Source organism: Vanellus vanellus, assembly GCF_965231255.1.
Source record: "Vanellus vanellus genome assembly, chromosome: 1".
NCBI classification, from domain to species: domain Eukaryota; kingdom Metazoa; phylum Chordata; class Aves; order Charadriiformes; family Charadriidae; genus Vanellus; species Vanellus vanellus.
The window spans coordinates 75,026,162-75,045,593 of NC_138905.1; the positions used below are offsets into that span (position 1 = coordinate 75,026,162).

General features: G+C 34.5%; 1 protein-coding gene across 1 annotated transcript in view; it reads left to right on the plus strand.

Moving 5' to 3' along the window:
* C2CD5 (C2 calcium dependent domain containing 5) overlaps positions 1–17,754 on the plus strand; it is a 68,278-nt gene extending 50,524 nt beyond the window's left edge. Inside the window, exons 16-30 of the mRNA XM_082498654.1 lie at positions 161–347; positions 1,389–1,553; positions 1,881–2,021; positions 4,997–5,060; positions 7,193–7,254; positions 8,264–8,362; positions 9,001–9,090; positions 9,846–9,933; positions 11,037–11,123; positions 12,589–12,639; positions 13,415–13,468; positions 13,657–13,758; positions 14,602–14,792; positions 16,383–16,529; positions 17,227–17,754. Coding sequence (XP_082354780.1) covers positions 161–347; positions 1,389–1,553; positions 1,881–2,021; positions 4,997–5,060; positions 7,193–7,254; positions 8,264–8,362; positions 9,001–9,090; positions 9,846–9,933; positions 11,037–11,123; positions 12,589–12,639; positions 13,415–13,468; positions 13,657–13,758; positions 14,602–14,792; positions 16,383–16,529; positions 17,227–17,358 — 1,660 coding nt within the window. The 3' untranslated portion in view covers positions 17,359–17,754. The remainder of the gene's footprint in view (positions 1–160; positions 348–1,388; positions 1,554–1,880; positions 2,022–4,996; positions 5,061–7,192; positions 7,255–8,263; positions 8,363–9,000; positions 9,091–9,845; positions 9,934–11,036; positions 11,124–12,588; positions 12,640–13,414; positions 13,469–13,656; positions 13,759–14,601; positions 14,793–16,382; positions 16,530–17,226) is intronic.
* The last annotated feature ends 1,678 nt before the right edge of the window (positions 17,755–19,432 follow it).

The window sequence follows — 19,432 nt, forward strand, 5'->3', positions numbered from 1 at the left end:
AATATTTTACAGGATTTTAAAATACATTAAAAATGAACTGTTTGTATTAGGATATACAATGAGGAAAAAAAAATCAAAATACCCCGTGATCACTTTCAGTCTTCAGCAGTCCATTAAAAATGCTTATCTGCTGATGTCATGTACTGTTTCATATTGTCAGGTTGTGCCGTCTAAAGAAGAAAGCTCAAGCTGAAGCAAACGCAACATCTATCAGTAATCTCTTGCCGTTTATGGAATATGAAGTGCACACCCAACTGATGAATAAACTTAAGCTGAGAGGAATGAATGCTCTGTTTGGCCTGAGAATTCAGATCACTGTGGGTGAAAATATGCTAATGGGGTTGGCAGTAAGTACAGTTTTAATCTTGGGATTCTTTTGCTTTCTTACGGTTTTTTTCAGGACAGAAAGACATACAAAGGGTTGTGGAATTCAGAATAACTATAGATATTAAAATGTTATTTTAAGAATAAATGAAGTGAGGAAAGGAATGAATGAGGTGTCTAATCCTGACAAATCAGACACTGTCTTTCAGCACCAGAAAAACCAGAATCAAATCTTTTGAAACTCTGTTAGAGGACAAGATTGTTAGAAAGAGGGTGAGAGGAAAAGAAACTTAAAATGGTTTAATGGCATAAATTATAGAAAAATGATTGTGTTCTTTAAAGGTCCTGTCAAAGAGATCCCTGTTCCTCAATTTGCATTACAGTTCCGTGACAAATAAGGTCAATTAAGGTTCTCAGTAAATCTTTTTGGTTAGTTGCCAACAAGAGAAAGGTCTGTTGCCTCTTCTTTGATGACACTGAAGAAATAAATGATAGTTTAGAAGTGTCTTAGAGGTAGTCAAAAAATGTTCATAAACAGTATTTTCTAACCTCATTCTGTCATGTGGGGTTAGAATAGTGAAGTATGTTGCTTCTTCCTGAATCAGTTTAAGAGGATGCTTGGGTAATGTTGACTAGCTGGCATGTTCTTTTGTCTGAACTGATGATCTGTTTTCTGTAAATAGAAATAGTATTGTCACAACTGCAGTGATACTGTAAATGGTTTGGCCATTTTAAATTCTTGAAGCCATCACTTGCTTATGCAAAATAGACTCAGACAGAGGTTTTAATTCATACTTTGTTTGGAACTTTTAGGTAAGTTAAGAGCTCCGCTATGGAAAAGACCCATAAGAAGGAGAGAATTTATTAAAAGAATAGTGTTGTGGTTTTTTTTTTTTTTTCATAAGTGAATGTCAGAGAGAGATCCATTTATTATGGGAAGAGATTATGCTATAAAGTGCATATCACAATGCTGTCCATTATAGCATTATGGAAAACTTTGTATGAAAATATTAGAAGCGCGTGCTTATGTAAAATTGTCGTTTTTCTTAATGACTTTTTAAAAGTCTGCAACAGGTGTGTATCTAGCAGCTTTGCCAACACCTGGTGGTATTCAGATTGCTGGGAAGACTCCAAATGATGGCACCTATGAGCAGCATATATCTCACATGCAAAAGAAAATAAACGATACAATAGCAAAAAACAAGGAACTTTATGAGATTAATCCTCCAGTAAGTAAAGCTTTTATGTACTTAAAAAGAAAGCATTCTGAGTCAAACAGATAAACACCATATATATCCATGAATTCCTATGAACTGAATCATTCAGAACATAAGTTGTTTTTCAATAGATACAGATTCTTTTCACTATATTTTGGGAATCTATTGGACTTTTCAGATCTCTTAAGACACACATCCACATAATTTTGTACTTAGATTTATTTCTCAGTAAAATTGTTTTCAGAATGTTCTGATTATTAGAACTGTTAACAAATTGTTTATAAGTGAAATTATTTCTAAGCTACATAGAACAACTGTTAATTTTTATATCCTTTTTAGGAGCTACCTGAAGAAATCATTGGGTCTCCCATTCCAGAGCCAAGACAACGTTCTAGGTTATTAAGATCTCAATCAGAAAGCTCTGATGAAGTTACAGAGCTAGACCTTTCACATGGGAAAAAGGATGCTTTTGTCTTGGAGGTGATAAATATTTTCAGTACTCATTTTCATACTTCTCTTCTCCTGAATTATATATAAAAAAAAAAAAAATGGAGAAAAGTTTTCTTATTTCTCTCCAAAGACAGTTCTTAAATTGTATATACATTTTTTCCACTTATTATCAGTAAAAAATGTTAAGTATTGGATTTTGCATTGTCTTTCTTCCTCTGTTTGCTTAAAGCACAGCTATATTATGCTTAGGGACAGTATCTGAGAAAAGATTGCCCTGCTATTATTCATGAACATGTAATACCTAGAATAATAACTAAGAACGGTTAAGAAATACCTTTCTGTCTTCTTCAAGCGGTGGTCATGACTGTTCCAAAACAGATGTGGTTTTATACATTGAGGTTTTGTGTTGTCACATCTTAGAGTTAGTAAAGAAAAAGCTTCTATATTCTTCCTGTTTCAAAGCTCTTATTGTTATAGTTGGGTATTCAGGATTATGAGTTTCCAGAACTGGTAGTATTCGAAGCATTCAAAAGAACGCAAGTGTCAAGAGAGCACATAAAAGAAGACTTGCTTTTCTGAATTTCAGCTGATGCTTTTCAGAGTTTAAGAATTTACAGCTTCAGAGAATACCTTCCAATTCTTTCTACAGCTACAACTAGAAACAAGAATAACTGTAGATAAAGAATGTAGATTTCTTTTACCTCTTTATTCACTAAAATTCAAAGATGTGATTTTAACATTGTACACTTTTGAAGGAAAGGAGCCAAGCACTAAAGAAGGCTAGAGTTTTGATCATCTTCTTGTAGATGCAAGTATTACAAATACCTGTCCTAGACTAAGAAAAAGAAAACAATTTAATTAAATTAGAGCCTGTAATTGCAGCCTAAGGTATGCTCAAGACTTTCCTTTATGTTAATCTTCACAAATCACTATCTTCATAGAAAATAATCTGGAATAAAGGTTGTAGATAGGGAGAATGAGAGAGTGTGCTGTAACGGCAGTTCATTTGAAAACAGAGGTAAGAAAGAGTGAAAAAATAACTGTTTGGGAGAGATTGGTATATTAAATTGAGATTGGTTGGTGCTTCTGCTCTTTGAGTAAATTTTTCCTCTCCAGTGCATTACAGGTATACTAGGATCAAAGTAAGTAAATTGGAAAGTCCCTAGAAGTAACTTTGATGCTAGTTAACTCTCATGTTAAAAAGAAATGAGGACAGTTTTCATCAAGTATTTTTTGCAGCTGGTCTTAACAGTTGGGTGTTTTTAATACTGTCAGTTGTGTAGACTGACAGGATTGGAATTGTATCCTCAAAACAAAAGTTATGATAGATACTGTCTGAGGCACTGTATTGAAATGGATGAGCCAATCAGAAAATACTTGGATAAATGCAAAAAGGGTTGAATGCCTTTGTAAAAAAATAGAGGATTGGGTAAGGCACAAAAAAAATCCCAATCCAAGGACTGTTCTACTGCAACAGATCCTTTGGACAAGTCATAAAATAAACTGGAAAAAACATAAGCCCATCCTCCATTCCACTTCTAAAGGTTGTCAAATAGAAGAGAGATAGCAATAATAAAAGCTTGGCGTACTTCTTCTGTCCACTTCCTTGATACATTATAAGCAAAGATCAGATGAGTAAGGATTGCATTATATACTGCAAGCAGAGTTCAGCTTTTTTTTTTTTTTTTTTTTTTTTTTTACTGTTTTGGAGAATTCTTTCTACCGTACTTATTTACTCTACTATATGCACTCAGGGGGATAGGAGGAGATCTCCACCTGGAAGGGAGAAATGTAAATACACTGTAATGTACTATATAACACATTATAAATGGTGCTAAAGTTAGCAAGAAAAATAAGATATGTTATTTAAGGACTGTCGTTTACTGGTTTACATTATGTGAATATGTTGGTCCTAGAATATTCATCCCTGTGCTTTGGTAGTTCAGTCATTTTTTGTAGAAAAAAAGGACTTTCGTCTGTGAAACTACTTACTACTCTCTTCATTAAGAAATTAGATATCAGAAAAAATATTCCAGGTGCTTTAGTGAAGCTCCTGACTCTGACCTTCCAAGAGTAAAATCATTGTTCACTGGAAATATGTAAGAAAAAGTGGTAAAAAAAAATCACTGTGATGAGGAAATGCTAAGAGGTGCCAGGAAGGCAATTATGAGAGGTAAGACCATCTGTCTTTTTTTTTTGAGGGGAAAAAAAAAAAAAAAGACTCCTTGTCTTACTTTGACAGAGAGAGAAGGAGAAAAAATACCTGACAGAGAACCCTTTAATACTGGAGTTAAAATATAAAAAATTGCCAAAATACTCGATAAGAAAATGTTGGAAGTCAGAGGTAAATGTGGATCTCTTGCAGATCAGTAAGGTAGAATGAACCTGAAGACACATGACACATATGGTAGCAGGGCAGATATCCTCTCAGTCTGTTCTAACATAACAAACGTCTTAAAGATTGGTTGGAATAGAGGTTATTTGGACAGGAAAAACTAATAATCCCCAAATTTACCTTTACCTGTTTGATTTTCTGCTGTTCATACTAAGCAAGGTTTTTAAAGTCCTCGAAAGATTTTTGTGTCATTGGAACAAGCAGAGAATGATCACATCAGTATAATACAGACCTTATGAGAGCTGTAGTAGCCAAAGGTCCTTAGCTGGCAAAAATTGCAAGTTGTTGTGTGGAACCTTGTTCAGCACCTTAAACCGTTCAAAAATTCTCTTTTTTATCATTCTGGTCTTATCTGTTGCAGTTTCTGTGTGTTCTGTGCACATTGCTTTTGCTTTATTTTTAATAAAAATTAATTAAGGGAACTATTTTTCAAGTGCTAAGCCTATCATAGGCTGCTAGTTAAGATTTAGAGGTCTGGTTGATGGAATCCCTTTTTAAAATCTAAACTCAGCTGCCAGGTATAGATCTCTTGATAACAAAGTTTTGACATCTTTTTGAGACTTCTGACTGGAACAGCAACATGATTTTTCTCAATTATTCCTTTTTCCAGATTGATGATACAGATGCAATGGAAGATGTACATTCTTTACTGACAGATGCTCCACCACCTTCTGGTATAGTTAAACCCACATTTTTCTAATTTTACTGTAGGCTGCAAAATGACAAAATAGAGCTGGTTTTATTAAAAAAAAAATAGTAACAGGGAAAATATTCTGGAAGGGTTTAGCTTGTCAGATATACCTGTGAAAAACAAGTCATGAAGCTTTTTATGGGGATTGTCGCTTATTGAAAACTGAGGTGAACACGGTATTTGTGTGGCATTTTGTAGGTCACTGATTTGTACGGTTGTTGCAAATCTGTAATTTCTTCATATGGGTATAACAATTGGATCTTTTATATTAATGTACCAGTTTTTGAAGTTTTTTAGACTGAATGGCTAATTTGCAGGTTTCAGTGTCAATGAGAGTAGTACAGAGAACAGAATGGTCTTTAAGTATTTGTAGCCATATAATGTGACATACTGGTGTTGTAATCAAAGAATGTTATTTATTCCAGCACTCTTGTTCAATGAGTGCATTTGTATTTTTTTTTTTTTTTGCTTTGTGATTGTGCTGTACTGTCAGTTTAAGTCTTTGTGTTCACTGCATTTGTAGTCTTTTCTGTTAAAAATAGCAAAGTCCAAAATGATTTGGAATTCTTAAATCGCCTACAGCATTTTTATCCAAGTCAGTATTGGCCATTTTCTGTAGAAGGCAGTAAAGTCAAATAATAGAAATAGAGGAGTTTCTAATTATTGTCAGTGTTTTTTATAGATGTATTTTCAAAAAGTGTTGCGACTTGAGAACATAAAACTGATTAAAGTGAATAATTTTCAAAATTCAGTCATGAGACTTGAAATTGATGTTGTTTTACTTTGCAGTACAAATACGAGTGTTGGGGCTGCATTGCTGGCAATAGAACCCTGTAAGGTGCCCATTTAGTTGCATTTAAAAATTATTTAAGAACCCAACTTTCGGAGAGGCATACTAAATCACTTAAAGTCTGCTTGTTGATAGGGATCAGGCGAGAATGTGTATTACATTAACGTAAGAGCGAGGGGGGAAAAATCCTACAGAACAGCATGCTAACAGTTCATAGTTCAACAGCATCCTGAAAGAAGGTTACTCTCTTTGTAAACAATAGTCTTTGACAAACTTTGACAAATGCATTTGTTTATTTGCATTTTGAGCCCATGTGCACCTTCAGTGTTCATAGAGTTTTGCATCTGGATCTGTACCCATATAAGACGCAGCTGCTTTTGCTTGGTTTGTATCAACCACTTTTTCATTTTTGTTATGTTGGGAAGAACAGCGAATCATCACTTTGTATCAGTCTTATTTATGCTATTTGCTGTTTATAACTTTCTTTATCCTGGTGTTTAGTCACTATACTTTGTTTTGTTTTGTTTTTTCAAGTCTCTCTTCAAGTTAGTAAGTGCTGCGTATTTGCAGTCAGTCTCTAGGCGTAGTATCTTTAAAGCATCTCTATGCTATATGTCAAAGGTTAGCTTTTTTAGCTTTTCTTATCCCACGTTTTTAATACGTTTCCTCATTTGTACGTAGTTTGTCTATTAGAAGCTAGGCAGAGCAGCAGTGGATTTGGGGTGTTTCATCCTGCAAGAATGCTGAAGTATATCTTGATCAGAGCTAAAAAACTTCTCTTGGTCCTGAGCAGGGAGAAGAACTCGCTAGTCAGGAGTTTCTTGGTTTGTGGGTTGCAGGAGGAGCAGTTCCGTGCAGCAGTCAGGGAGCGTGAATGGCCAATTAGTCTGAGCATGAGATGACATGAGTTACCCAGTCTCCATCGGGAGCAGCTGTCACTGTTGCATTTCATGCCATTGTAGCCTCTTATGTTCCTCAACATGATAACATTTCTGGCCTTGCTTTTTGGCAGTTGAAGAAATATTCAGAATAAGAATGCTGTAGTGAATTAGTGTTTTAGAAGTGGTGAGTTCCATCTTTGCTATCCGTTTTTCCACTGCAGTATGAATAACAGAAAGCATGTGGTTCTTTTGTATGTTATATTGTATTCTTCAGATGCTACATTTGTTTTTTGAATGTTGGTCTTATGTCTGGTATATTATTCAATATTCAAAAACACGAGGGAATATACTTGCAAAACATTAAGTAAGGTCACATATGTTTCTTTAAAAGTATTTTTGTATTTCAGTGTGCAGCATAGATTACCCCAAATATTTTCTTTACAGGTTTTTACAGTTGCAATACAGAAATTATGCCTGGTATAAATAACTGGACACCGGAAATTCAAGTAAGATTATTCAAAGAAAATTAAATTTTTTTTCCAAATTGTGTTGAAATATGCTATAGTAATTTAAATATATATTAGAGATCACTAGTTTTGAAAGATAAATTAAAAGGATATTCTTGTGTGAGAAATTAAAGTAGCATTTTGGTAAGAAAAAATAGGGTATGAGAACCTGTTTCTTTGTGTTTTTTTTTTTTCAGTGCTGTTACATAACAGAACCTGGTACAAAAATACAAAAATCAGAAAATAATTAGAGTAAATATGAACTTTAAGGTTTGGGGCATTTTTAAGAGTTTGGCTAGATTTTGAAGCCTTGTAAGAGAAACAAATTGTTGACTGTGTTACTTAGTGTGAGATGCTGAATATGAATATGGTAACATTCACAACTTCAGATAAATAAGAATTAGATAAAGCCAATCCGGTGAGTAGAGAAAAATTCTATTTATAATTACATTTTGGTCATGTTTGTACAACATAATTCAGTCTTGTACAGAGAGGGTTAAAACAGATCTAATCGAGTTTTTACACCTAATTAGCACAGTACAAGACTGCTTTGCAGAGGGACAGCTCAAACCTGAAAACAACATGACTGCAGCAGCAGCATACTTTCAGGTTGATGGGATTGCCTGTGTATTTGTATGTGACATTCCGTTATTGTGTACATTATTGTACACAGTTAACATACAATTTTCAACAGCAGTTAACAAAATAGGTATCAGGTAGAATGACTCCTTTATGAAGCAAGTAAAAAGAGCATAGAGTATTTCATACCTTGCATAATCACTTGTTTCCTATATTCATATACATTAGTTCACAGAAAATTTGCCTTTTGTTTGTAAAATTTCATGAGTAATAACCACTTTACTTGACTCATTGTTGCTGCATTTTTTTTCCTTTACTTTCGATCCCTCTCCCTCTCACATTATTTGCTGTCTTTATGAATTTGTTTTGTTTTTAATATAAAATACAGGCATATATTGGAAAAAAAAAAGTGTGTTTGTTTCTAATTCAGATGTTCACAGCAGTAAGAGTATCCAGATTAAGCAACATTAACCTAACAAATCAAACACTTAATAAGAACTTTAATGATCTCTGTGAGAATCTGTTGAAGGTAAGAATTTTATTTCAAACATTTTTTTAATTGTTCAAATGTAAGCAAAGCAAAATCAGGCTATACTGAAAATAACTTTTTCTTCATAATTACTTTTAGGCATTAGACTACAAAGTGTCTGTAATTAGTTTGTAAGTTGCTCTATAGATTCAGTCATCTCAGTATATTAAGGGATTTCCAAAGCTTTTTGACTCTGAATGAGTCCTCTGGCTGATATGTACTCTAAAAACAGAGGTATCGTAGAATCAGAATGGTTTGGGTTGGAAAGGACCTTGAAGATCACCTAGTTCCAACCCCCCTGACATGGGCAGGGACACCTTCCACTAGACCAGGTTACTCAAAGCCCCATCCAACCTGGCCTTGAACACCTCCAGGGATGGGGCATCCACGACTTCTCAGGGCAACCTATTCCAGTGTATGTAAAGACTGCTACACAGTAGATTGCATTCTATCCTGTCTTTTCACAGCTGTAACTCTTCTTCAAGAAAAAATGAAAATGTTAATATTATTATGATTGTTAATATGCTTAGATTAATATGCTTAGATTATTTCTACTATGAAAAGAGTTTTGATCATTAATTGTGCTGAAATAAAACATACTTTTTTGAGTAACACAAATAATGTCTTGTCTTCAACAGAGCTTGTATTTTAAACTACGATCTATGGTTCCCTGCTGTCTTTGTCATGTAAATTTTACTGTAGCTCTACCAGAGGATGAATTAGTTCAGGTAAGTAACTGCTTCTTTTGACCTTCAGCATGTAGGCATGCCAGTTTTGGCCTTTAATTAACATTTGCTGCTCAGAGTAAACTAGGCTAGGATTTGACTTACTAGTATGTCTCGTGGATTCTGAAGTAAATCTTAAGGCCATAATGTTTGGTGAAGGATTACCTATTGAGTTGACCAGTTTTGAGAATCATGGGACTACATAGCATTTCATGAGTGCGGTGCGTCTTAATAATGTGTATCTTTTAGATAGGAAATGAAAAGCCCTGACTAGATGACCATTAAAAGGTGTTACCACATACATTACAAGAATATGGCACACTAGTTTTCTAAGTATGCTGTCATTATAATCGCCTAACTTTTTTCTTGCAGTTTCAAGATGATGCAATATACTTCATTCTTTCTAAAAATGTTTTCTTTGGAACTGTAGCATCATTCTTGTGTTCAATTAAACATCTCTTTCTTTTTCTTACAAATACAATGATAACGAGTTTTTATGATTCTTTTTTATGTCAGTTCACCAAGAAAGAAGGAAAATCATAAATGTGGGACAAACTGTCAGGTGTATGTTCTAACAACGGATCTTAGTATTACCTTTTATGCTCTGCTGTGAAGGGTTTTAAGATGTCTACTCTAGACGATTTTTTTTTTCCCCCTGTTATTTTTCTATGGAAAAAGCTGGCTTGTTTGCAAAATTATTTTTGCAGGTTGCACGAGAGATTAAGTTACCTAATATGCCATATATTTCTGATTTGCAGATTGCAGTCACAGCTGTTGCAATTACATTTGACAAAAACCAAGCAATACAAGCCAACAAAGCCCCTACAGAAAAATCACAGCAAAGAGGTAAATATTGTGAGGCATATAAAGATAAGAGATAATATTTTTCTTTTGGTTTTTTTTTGGTTTTTCTCCAGTACCTAATAAGTCTACATTTTAATTTCAGTTACATATACACATTTTTACAAGGAGGTTCTATAAAATCGTAAAGTCAAAACATAGAGTTTTTTAGAGTTCATGTATGTGATCTCTAGCAGGATGACTTACTTTTGAAGTATTAGGTATTTGCTTTACGTAAGCAACAAACTTACAGTAACATGAAAAAAATGTTTGGTATTTCCTTATTCCATGTACCATCTTTCTTTGAATACTTTTCTCTAAAGAATTAGTGTAACAGATGACGACATTTCCATTGATTTTGAAACATGTGGTGTAAGTCACTAGAGAATACGTGTTCCTATAAGTAGCAAATTTTGTCCTTACTTCAAGGCGGCAGAAAATAAATTATTCATAATACTTTGAAAAAAAAAAAAAAAACCCAACTCAAAAAAAACCTTAAGTAGGCCAATAATATTTTTGGAGATCAGTGAAGCATATAGCATTATGGAAGGAATAGAAGAGACTACTGCAATCTTCGTATGCCATCTTGCTAATGAAGCACCATCTTACACTAGAAATTTATGTATGCAATCTGTATATGGGAATTTAGAATTTTGAAGATATTCCATTCTGAAGAATGGAATTAGGTATTAGGACAGAGCCATGTGTTTCTAAAACAGTAGTTATACCTTACTTCTTCAATGGTAACAGTAAATTGTTTGTTTTCTTTTAAGTGAAATAAATTAAATGTTACTTTTTACCATAAGATATAGCTAACTCAGATCTAACTGCAGAATTAAATCTAAAATGCATGGATTGACTTAATTTTTTTTTTTCCTGAAAATACTAAATCAAATCCTGTTCAGTGGAACACAGGTTCTGTTCAATTTTGCAGCTGGATTTATTGTCAGACAGTTAACTGTTCATACAGAGCTGCATCACTATATGCATATGCTGAAAAGAATCTGTTCTGGTCTGACCTGACTAAATTGAATCTGTAGTGCTTATTATTACTGGCAAATCTTATTTTGGGGGTTAATTATCAATTGGGTCTGTTTTCTTGGTTGCAGCATCTACAGACAATGAAGAACAGCTACAATTTCCATTAGAACTTTGCTCCGATCCCCTTGCTTCTCAACCATTCTCACCAACTAAAGGTCAGTTAAAAGAACGAATGCTGAACTATTGTTTTTTACTGATTTTTGAGTTTTGCTCTTTCATTGTTGTGGTAGCTTTAAATTGTCTGTACTTTCACATGCTTTAAACGTTCTTTGATACCTAAGCATAATGGATATATTAATTCCTAAAGTCAAATTTATTGAGGGCCATGTAAGATGGGTTGGATAATTGTTCTGTATGTGTTCTTTTGTAGATTTCCTAGTTCTTCTATATTTGCATTTAGAGTATTGAAAGACCGCTGTGGGTTGGGTGTTATTTGACTTAAAGTATTACAAACTACTTAATGATTAGGCTTGCCTCATACTGCTTTGCTTCTGTAAATGGCCCATATAAAATAACTCCGTGTATTGTCAGCCTCAAACTATGAGATTCATTATTTTCATGGTGGGAAATACTTTATCTAGCAAATACTGGTTGTTGAGCTGAGCAACAGTTTGTACAGTGCAGCACGTTTTAGCTGTTAATCAGCTGATTTATTTTACTTGAGATAAAGCTGCATTTCAAGAATGGTTGTCACAATTCTTTTATGACTGTATTAACAATTAGGTTGTCATTCATTGAAATCACCTGTCTTTACTTCTTTCTCCATTGTTTGACTATCTACCTGCCAAAATGCCTAGTAATAGGAAATTTAGTATCTGTGAATTACTGTAAATGGTCTTTTACTAAAATGTTAGAGCTCCCTTTTTTGTCCATTACATAAGTTGTGTAAAGGAGGGTGCCTACCACATTTACTTGTATTGTCAGAGGTCAGCTTAGTTTCGGCAATAATATTCGTATTGCTTTGGTTTTTTTTTTTTTAGTGTTGTGTTTTATTATTTTTATGCATTTGTGTGTGCTTAACTTTTAATTGGTCACATTATGATACTGTTAGCCTTTCATTTTCAAAAAGAGGAGCTATCCAGAAATTTCCCACTAGTGTCTTTTTCACTGTTACTAGACTGTGCTACTTGTGTAATGTGCAGTGACCAGTAGAGGGTGGCCTGTTCATGTATATCACTTTTCCTGAGGTTCTTCACATTCCATATTGTACTGTATGTCACTTTAGAGGCTTTCAACTAGATAATAATTTCATCTGGTATTTCTTCACAAGTAGACTCAAGGTTTCATTGTAGTTATGTTTACTTAGCAGCTTATTTAATATATTCATACTTTTTTTACATACTTTTCTGTAAGATTGTTATTTCAAAAATATTTGTATACAACCTTATGCAGTAATGACCTTTAGTAAATGATTATATTATAATTTGCAAGGCAGTTTTAGTACAGTTGATTATTTACACCAATTTATTATGAGTTATCAAAATACATAATATAGTATATATAGATGGTTTTTTTTCTTATATTTTACTAAAAGTCTTTTTTAAAAGAAGAAAGCTGTTGTCCTGTACTACGTGACTGTACTCATATGTTATCTGAATGGAATTCATTTTGTCTTACTAGAAGTCCTGGAAGGTGCAAGTTCCCACACAGGTATTCCTGCTGCTCAGAGAGGTGAGTTTACTTGATTTAGCTATATGCCAGAACAGAATAAGCATTCTTAGGATATTGGTATACTCTTTTTGGATGTGTTTTAATCCAGGAAGTGTTTACTAGTTAACTGAGAATGCGTGCTCTGGTGTGGCTTAATGATGTCATAATATTTTGGTGTGGTTTTTAATTACAAAAGTCAGTTTTGTTAATAACGACAGTGTGTCTCTGTCAGATATGTTGGTATCACTTTATCTGACAGAAAATTAGTTTCCTGAGAGAGAGCTTTTTTGCTTGTCTTAATTTGAAGTTAGCATGTGTTCCTTCCGTTTCTTCAAGATAATGAAGAAACGGTGTTTGCAAAACTTTTTTTTTTTTTTTAAGATACGCAAACACCCCTGCAACTAATACCAAAAGTCATAGCAGAAACAACTCTATTTCTCATTGTAATGGTAATGGGGAGGGGTATTGGAGAGGGGATATTGGGGGAAGCAGTACAGTGTTTTGTGAGGAAAATTCATTTGTGTTTAAAACAGAGGTGTTGTTTCAGCTTGTGACTCTTACCCTCACCACCAAACCTTTTTTTTTTTTTCAGTGCATAGGTTAGATATTGATAAAGATAGTTAGGAAGCTTAAATCATGTTTACCAACTCTTTGTGAGGAAAAGAATAGCAATGAAAATTAAAATTAAACAAGGCTTAAATAAACTCTAAGAAGCCAGAACTTAACTAAAATGAGACTAAAAAAAGAAAATAATCTAACATAAGTCATTAATGACTGTATTTGCATGTTTTTTCAGTGATGAAGTCCCAGTCAGGCAGTTGGTTCACAGCTGGGACATCACCAGAAATCGGTACACTGGTTTGGACAAGTCCAAACTTATACTGTAACTTTTCCTTTAAACAGACCTGGAAAGGGATGTTTGTTCTCTCTGACATAGATAATTGCTTCCTCAAAAGGAGCATTGGGATGAGCAAGAGACATCATCCATATTTTTTTTTCTTTGTTTTTTCTTTTGTTTTTTTCTGTCTGTGTTTTCAGCAACGTCAGTTGATTACAGTTCCTTTGCAGACAGATGCAACAGCTGGATAGAGCTCATTAAACTGAAAGCTCAGACCATAAGGCGCGGATCAATTAAGACAAGTAGGCGGCTGTTTCTACCACGTTATGATAATCTGAGACATATCTCTGATTTCCCAGTGGTGAATAGTGGAGTTTCCTGCCCAGCAATAGTACTGCAGATCACATGTAGAATGAATACCTGAGTGTGAAAACTGCCGACATTGTTGATGTCTTTGTAAGCTAATATAGGGTTTATGTACCAGTATCATAAAAAGCAAAGTACAGTATTTCTGTTCACTTAGTAAAAATTAGTTATCAATAAATGTGTACGCCTACTAATTATATAACATACACTGCATGGATGTAGGTGTATGTATGATCTTGGAAAATTTTTGGTGAGAAACAGGAAGCAATCACCAAGGTGACAGTCAAGGCAATGGTCACTAAATTAGCAAGTGGTGAGTTATTTTTCAGTAGTTCTTTGGCCACAGGTCTGACTATCTTGCTTAAATTAGCAGAGATTAATATCTGTTTTATTGGGAAATGCTGCACTGGGGAAACACAACAATTTTCACACTTCCTATAATCTGTTCCTCCGGCAGAATACATATTTCAAAATGTTGGCACTTTTTCTTTACCTTCACTTTATAACTGATTGTTGTATGTGCAGCTACTCGCCTCAATGTTTTCCTTTGCAGGAATGCCACTCTTCCAAATAAATTCCATTTCAGCTTTTTGTCTCCTTTTGCATGCTTTGCATGATAATTTCCTTTCTCACATGATATGGCTGAGCATCACAGGCAGCTGAATGTTGTCACCCAGCTATTTGGAAACCATAAAGAAGAGTTTTTGTGTTTTGAGAAATAGTAATCGATCTTACTTGATAGTTACTTTCTCTTTTCTTTTCCCCCCCCATCTTTTTAGCTGCATCACTTGATAAAGCAAGTCCATTGGCTGAGGGATACTTACGGCACCGTTCTGTTCCATCATGCGCCAATTCTACTGTCTCGGTTGTTAAGATGACACCTCTTTCTTTTCTACCTGGGGCAAAAATAACCAAATACCTTGGGATAATCAACATGTTTTTTATACGAGAAACCACTTCTTTGCGTGAGGTGAGCTGTATATCAGGGTTTAGCACTTTTTGGTAATAATAATAACCAAAAGGAAGCGTCTGAAGACGTTTGAATTGAGGTATGGCACAGCAAGGGAATAGAGATTTTGTCACTTGAGGGTAGGTGCTGAATGGAGAGTAAGTCACATTGCAGTGCTCTTGTCACAGAGCATATAGAGCTGCTTTGTGTTTGGCAATGTTAGGAAGGGGTTACTTGACCATTGCCATTGTTGTTGAATTTATGGGTGGGTATAACACTAAACCAATGAGTTTTTACAGAACTATTTGGAAGAAAATAGGCCTTTGACCAATAATGGTAGTTGGGATTATTTGAACCCCAAACTGAGATTAATTTAAAAGCCAAAAAAAAAAAATCCCTTCTCTTGTTTAGCACACTCAATGATGAACTTTCAGAGTGTATTTGGATTTTAGAATTCTTTGGTTAATACAAGGTTTCCTGTATCATATATAACTATTATCCTCATCTTTAGTATTACATTCTGTGCATTCTCAGTAACATAGCTCTGTGTGAACATCTAAGAGGCATGCCGTAGAGCTTATGACCCCACAAGCAGCTTAGAGGGTGTAGCTAGTGATACTCAATGATCTCCAGTCTGGATCTGGACAACAAAGACTCCTCTGAGCATGAGCATACTCCTTCAAGACACGTTACTTACCATTTTCTTGTCCTTGTGGGAGGTAGCTGCATCCTTCTGCTACAGTTTCCGGCCACATAAATAGAATGTATGTCTTGCCTGCTTTGTCAGTGCTGTTTCTTGCTAATTACAGATTGGTAAAATTACCTAGCAGATGTTAAGAAAAACAGTCAGCCTTCATAAAATGAGTTGTAAGCGCTCCAGAGAAACTTTGATCAGATAAACATCTTGTTTGGATCTTGCAAGTTACAGCCTCTTTTAACTTGAGAAATCCGTGTGAAATGGACAGCGTTTTCAAAAGGATGTGCATGGTATGACCAGGGAAATGGTTACGTGACACTTCTATACTGACTGCAGCTTGAATAGCTTGCTTGTCAAGTCTTTGCTCTGTCCCTTGCTTACTTTGTATTTTCAGGGATCATTTCTTTAGTGAATGTTGAGAACTAATGACAGTCATTAACATATATGAAGTTGTAGTGACCAAAGGTAGTGGCCACTCCTTACCAGTAATTTCCAAGAAGTCTAAATCTCTTTTAATCCTCAGTAGAAATTACTCTTTATCTGCTTCCTAGTTAAAAAAAAAAAAGGGTAGTATCCTTTCTGATGAAAGAAAAAAGTCATTATTCAACTGTCATTGGAATATTAAGTGTTCCTGCAGAGGTGTAGGAATATCTGAAAAGTATGAGTATATGCAATATACTGACTGCAAAGAATTTCAGTCACAAGTGAATAACTTGTGATTCTTTTCCTCAAACAGTAAGTTCCATTGGTCTGATTTTTAACTGTGACCCATTAAATACTGAAGTACTTTTAAGTTCTGTACAACATGCCATTTAGGATTTACTGAAATATTCAGCTGATAAAAATGTAAGAAAAGTATATAGCATTTTGTAGCTATACCTAATGTAAAGTGTAATTTCTTTTTTCCATTGTAGGAGGGTGGTGTCAGTGGTTTTCTCCATGCTTTTATTGCTGAAGTATTTGCAATGGTGAGAGCTCACGTTGCAGCTTTAGGGGGGAATGCAGTTGTCTCATACATAATGAAGCAGTGTGTTTTCATGGAAAATCCAAACAAAAATCAGGTAAATTCTGTTATAAAATAACAGTACTATTGTGATTAGTATGAGGCAAATACGCATTTTCGATATTGAAAAAACAACCACCCTGTAGATCCATGTCAGCATAATGCTTCTGGATCTCTGGTCGTAATGTTTAAAGAAGCCAAGAGCATTCTTGAACACAAGAGTTAACACAAAATTATGAATATGCTTCATAAATACCCAAATGGGTAAGAATACTAAGTTCTGTAGAATGAAGTAAATTGCAGGAAACAGTTGAGGAGTAATGCTGAACTTAGCTTTTCTGATGTTGCAATGTTAGGATTTTCATCCTAACTCCATGTAAAAATACCTGGAGTTGTTGCTATAAAATGTTCCATTTTGGACAAAACTTTATTGGTAGAGATGGTAATGGAATATGGTTGGTTTGGTACATGAAATATCTTCAAAACAGCAGTGAAAGCAAGTACAGCTGCCAAGGTATTTCATTTGTGGTGGTCTTATGAGAATCTGTGTTACACGTTTGATAGCACAAAAGTGGGTGGATATAAAAGGAAATAATGGCAGAGATTGCCTCACTAATAAATGCTAATAATCTGTCCTTCTTTGATCCTTGACTTTTCTATTGCCTGTGTAGTATCTAGCAGATATAAGAAAACATAAAATATGTTATTATTTAATGTTCAGTAACTGCATATTGTCTTTTTTTTTTTTTTTTCAGGCTCAGTGTTTAATAAATGTCAGTGGCGATGCAGTCATCTTTGTACGTGAATCGGAGTTAGAAATGTTACCAGTACAACCTTCTACAGTTATTTCTCAACCCACAAGTTCTGGAGGAGATGTCACAACGTGAAGAAGAAAAAGTTGAAATAGTCTCTGCCAAATATAAAAATTATTTAAAATATGGGAATGTGTAGGTTTGCATCTTCAAAATCAGTATCTCCCCATAATATTAATAGCCAAAATCCAAGACAATCACTATACTTTGTCCGTTAACTTTATGTAATAGTCAGGGCAGCATATTGGCAGGTATGCTCTGATTCTTTATAATTACATGCCCCTGTGAAATCTAGACAGTAGGTGCAGCATGGATACGAGACTATGGTTTAAAATAGTAGGCATCACCTGGAACTCTGAAAGTAAACAAAAATTCTGTTGCGTTTTTCAGCTGTTCAACAGGGCCGTGATAAGTTGTAATTCAGAACCGTTTCTGAGTTTGCATGGTGTATTAGCTGATTCTCAGCTCAGTTTAAAATGTAAGAGGGGTGGGGTTGGGTGGGAGATAAGTGAGAAGCCTGTATTAGCCACCTGTGCTGAAGGAGCAAAAGATTTGTGCGCAGGCTAAGGAAACGTGGGCTGAAGGCTGAACTTATCTTAGATTATAGAGTGTAAAGAAGAAGAAAAACCAGCACCAAAAAGCCAGTTTGAATTTCTGCACCCTAAAAATATTTTTCAACTGTTTGAACTGATCTATTTTTTAAAATTATACAGCATAAGCTTTGGGTGGGTGTTGCAGGGTTTTCTTATTGTTTGTTTTTATTTTTAGAAACGTGACAGACCATGTTGCTGTGTTCCTAGTTATCCCTATGGTTAAAAAAAAAAAAAGTTCTGAAGTATGTTTCGTGCTATTATAAGATGTTCACTTCAATATTGACAAAACAGATTTTTTTTTTTTTTTTTTGGTGTATAAGATTTGGTGAAAGAGTTGTCCTGAGGCTCACTTTCGAAAGGCAAGGATGACATAAACAGTCCTCCAAAAGTCAGTTATACACAGAGGTATACTCCAGCCTCCTTTCCATTTAACAAGTTGGAAATGCCTGTCTAATTAGCGATTGGCATATATTTTTGATGCTGATTTCTGAAGATTGGGTTTTGGGGTTTTCTTTTTTTCTTCCCTGTGCAGTAGCTGGGAAATGAGGGTACTGCAAAGAAAGGAAATTTATCATTGCCAGTAAATGTCTGAAAGGCAGTGATACTTTAATGTAAAAAATGCAAACTTTGATCTGAAGATGCATTCCTATTTAATTCTGACAATACCATACATGGAACTTGAACAAACATGTAAACTTGAATGTAAATACTCTGCTTAGTGTTGAAATTAAGCAATGGCATGATTATTTGTTAAAACTAATTATTTCATTGTAAATGAGCACGAAAATCATTCTTGCACAATAAATTTCTGTATAAAGTTTTATGCCTTTTTATATGTGTAATAGTTAAATGTGTATGCTGGATGCATATTAAAGATGTCCCACCCCTGTTCTCCTCAGAGGAACTTTTTTTAATAGAATGTTACAACCTGATTACTTAAAATTTGGAGTGTTTGAATTTGGGTGCTTATCAGGACACTTTACTCATACAGTTAATTGTCTTTTTCTAAATTCTGTAGCTTTTGCAACCAAAGCTGCCATAAATTAAGTTGCCTGTAAATAGTTGGAGCTCCCTTGATTATTTTGCAAGGCAAATCTTGTTCCCTTTGAAGCTGATGGCAGAATATTAATAACTTTAAGTGTTGGATCTGGCACAAGAAGTTGTTTTCAGCAGAAGTATTCAGATGGAAATATTCTCAGAAGTAGCACATTAAAGTAGCTGTTCTTGATTTTTTTGTTTTGTTTTTGTTTTGGGTTTTGTTTTTTTTTTGTAGCTTCTCTGGAAGCATTAATGCCATCTTTTCATTTCTAGCTCTTTAAAAGGTCCCAGTTTCTTCTAGTGTGTTTTGTTAGATATAGAGGAGGAGCTTTCTCATCTAGAAATCTTAGTTCTTCTATAATTATTATTCCAGAAATGACAAACATGGTTTTTAACGGGTACTAATTGGGATTTAGATTTTCGTAATTGGTCCAGCTGGGTAAATTTAACCTGTAGGAAGTTGTACACTTCAATTGCTTTGATTTTTTTTTTTTTTTTTTTTTTTTCTTCTTTCCAGT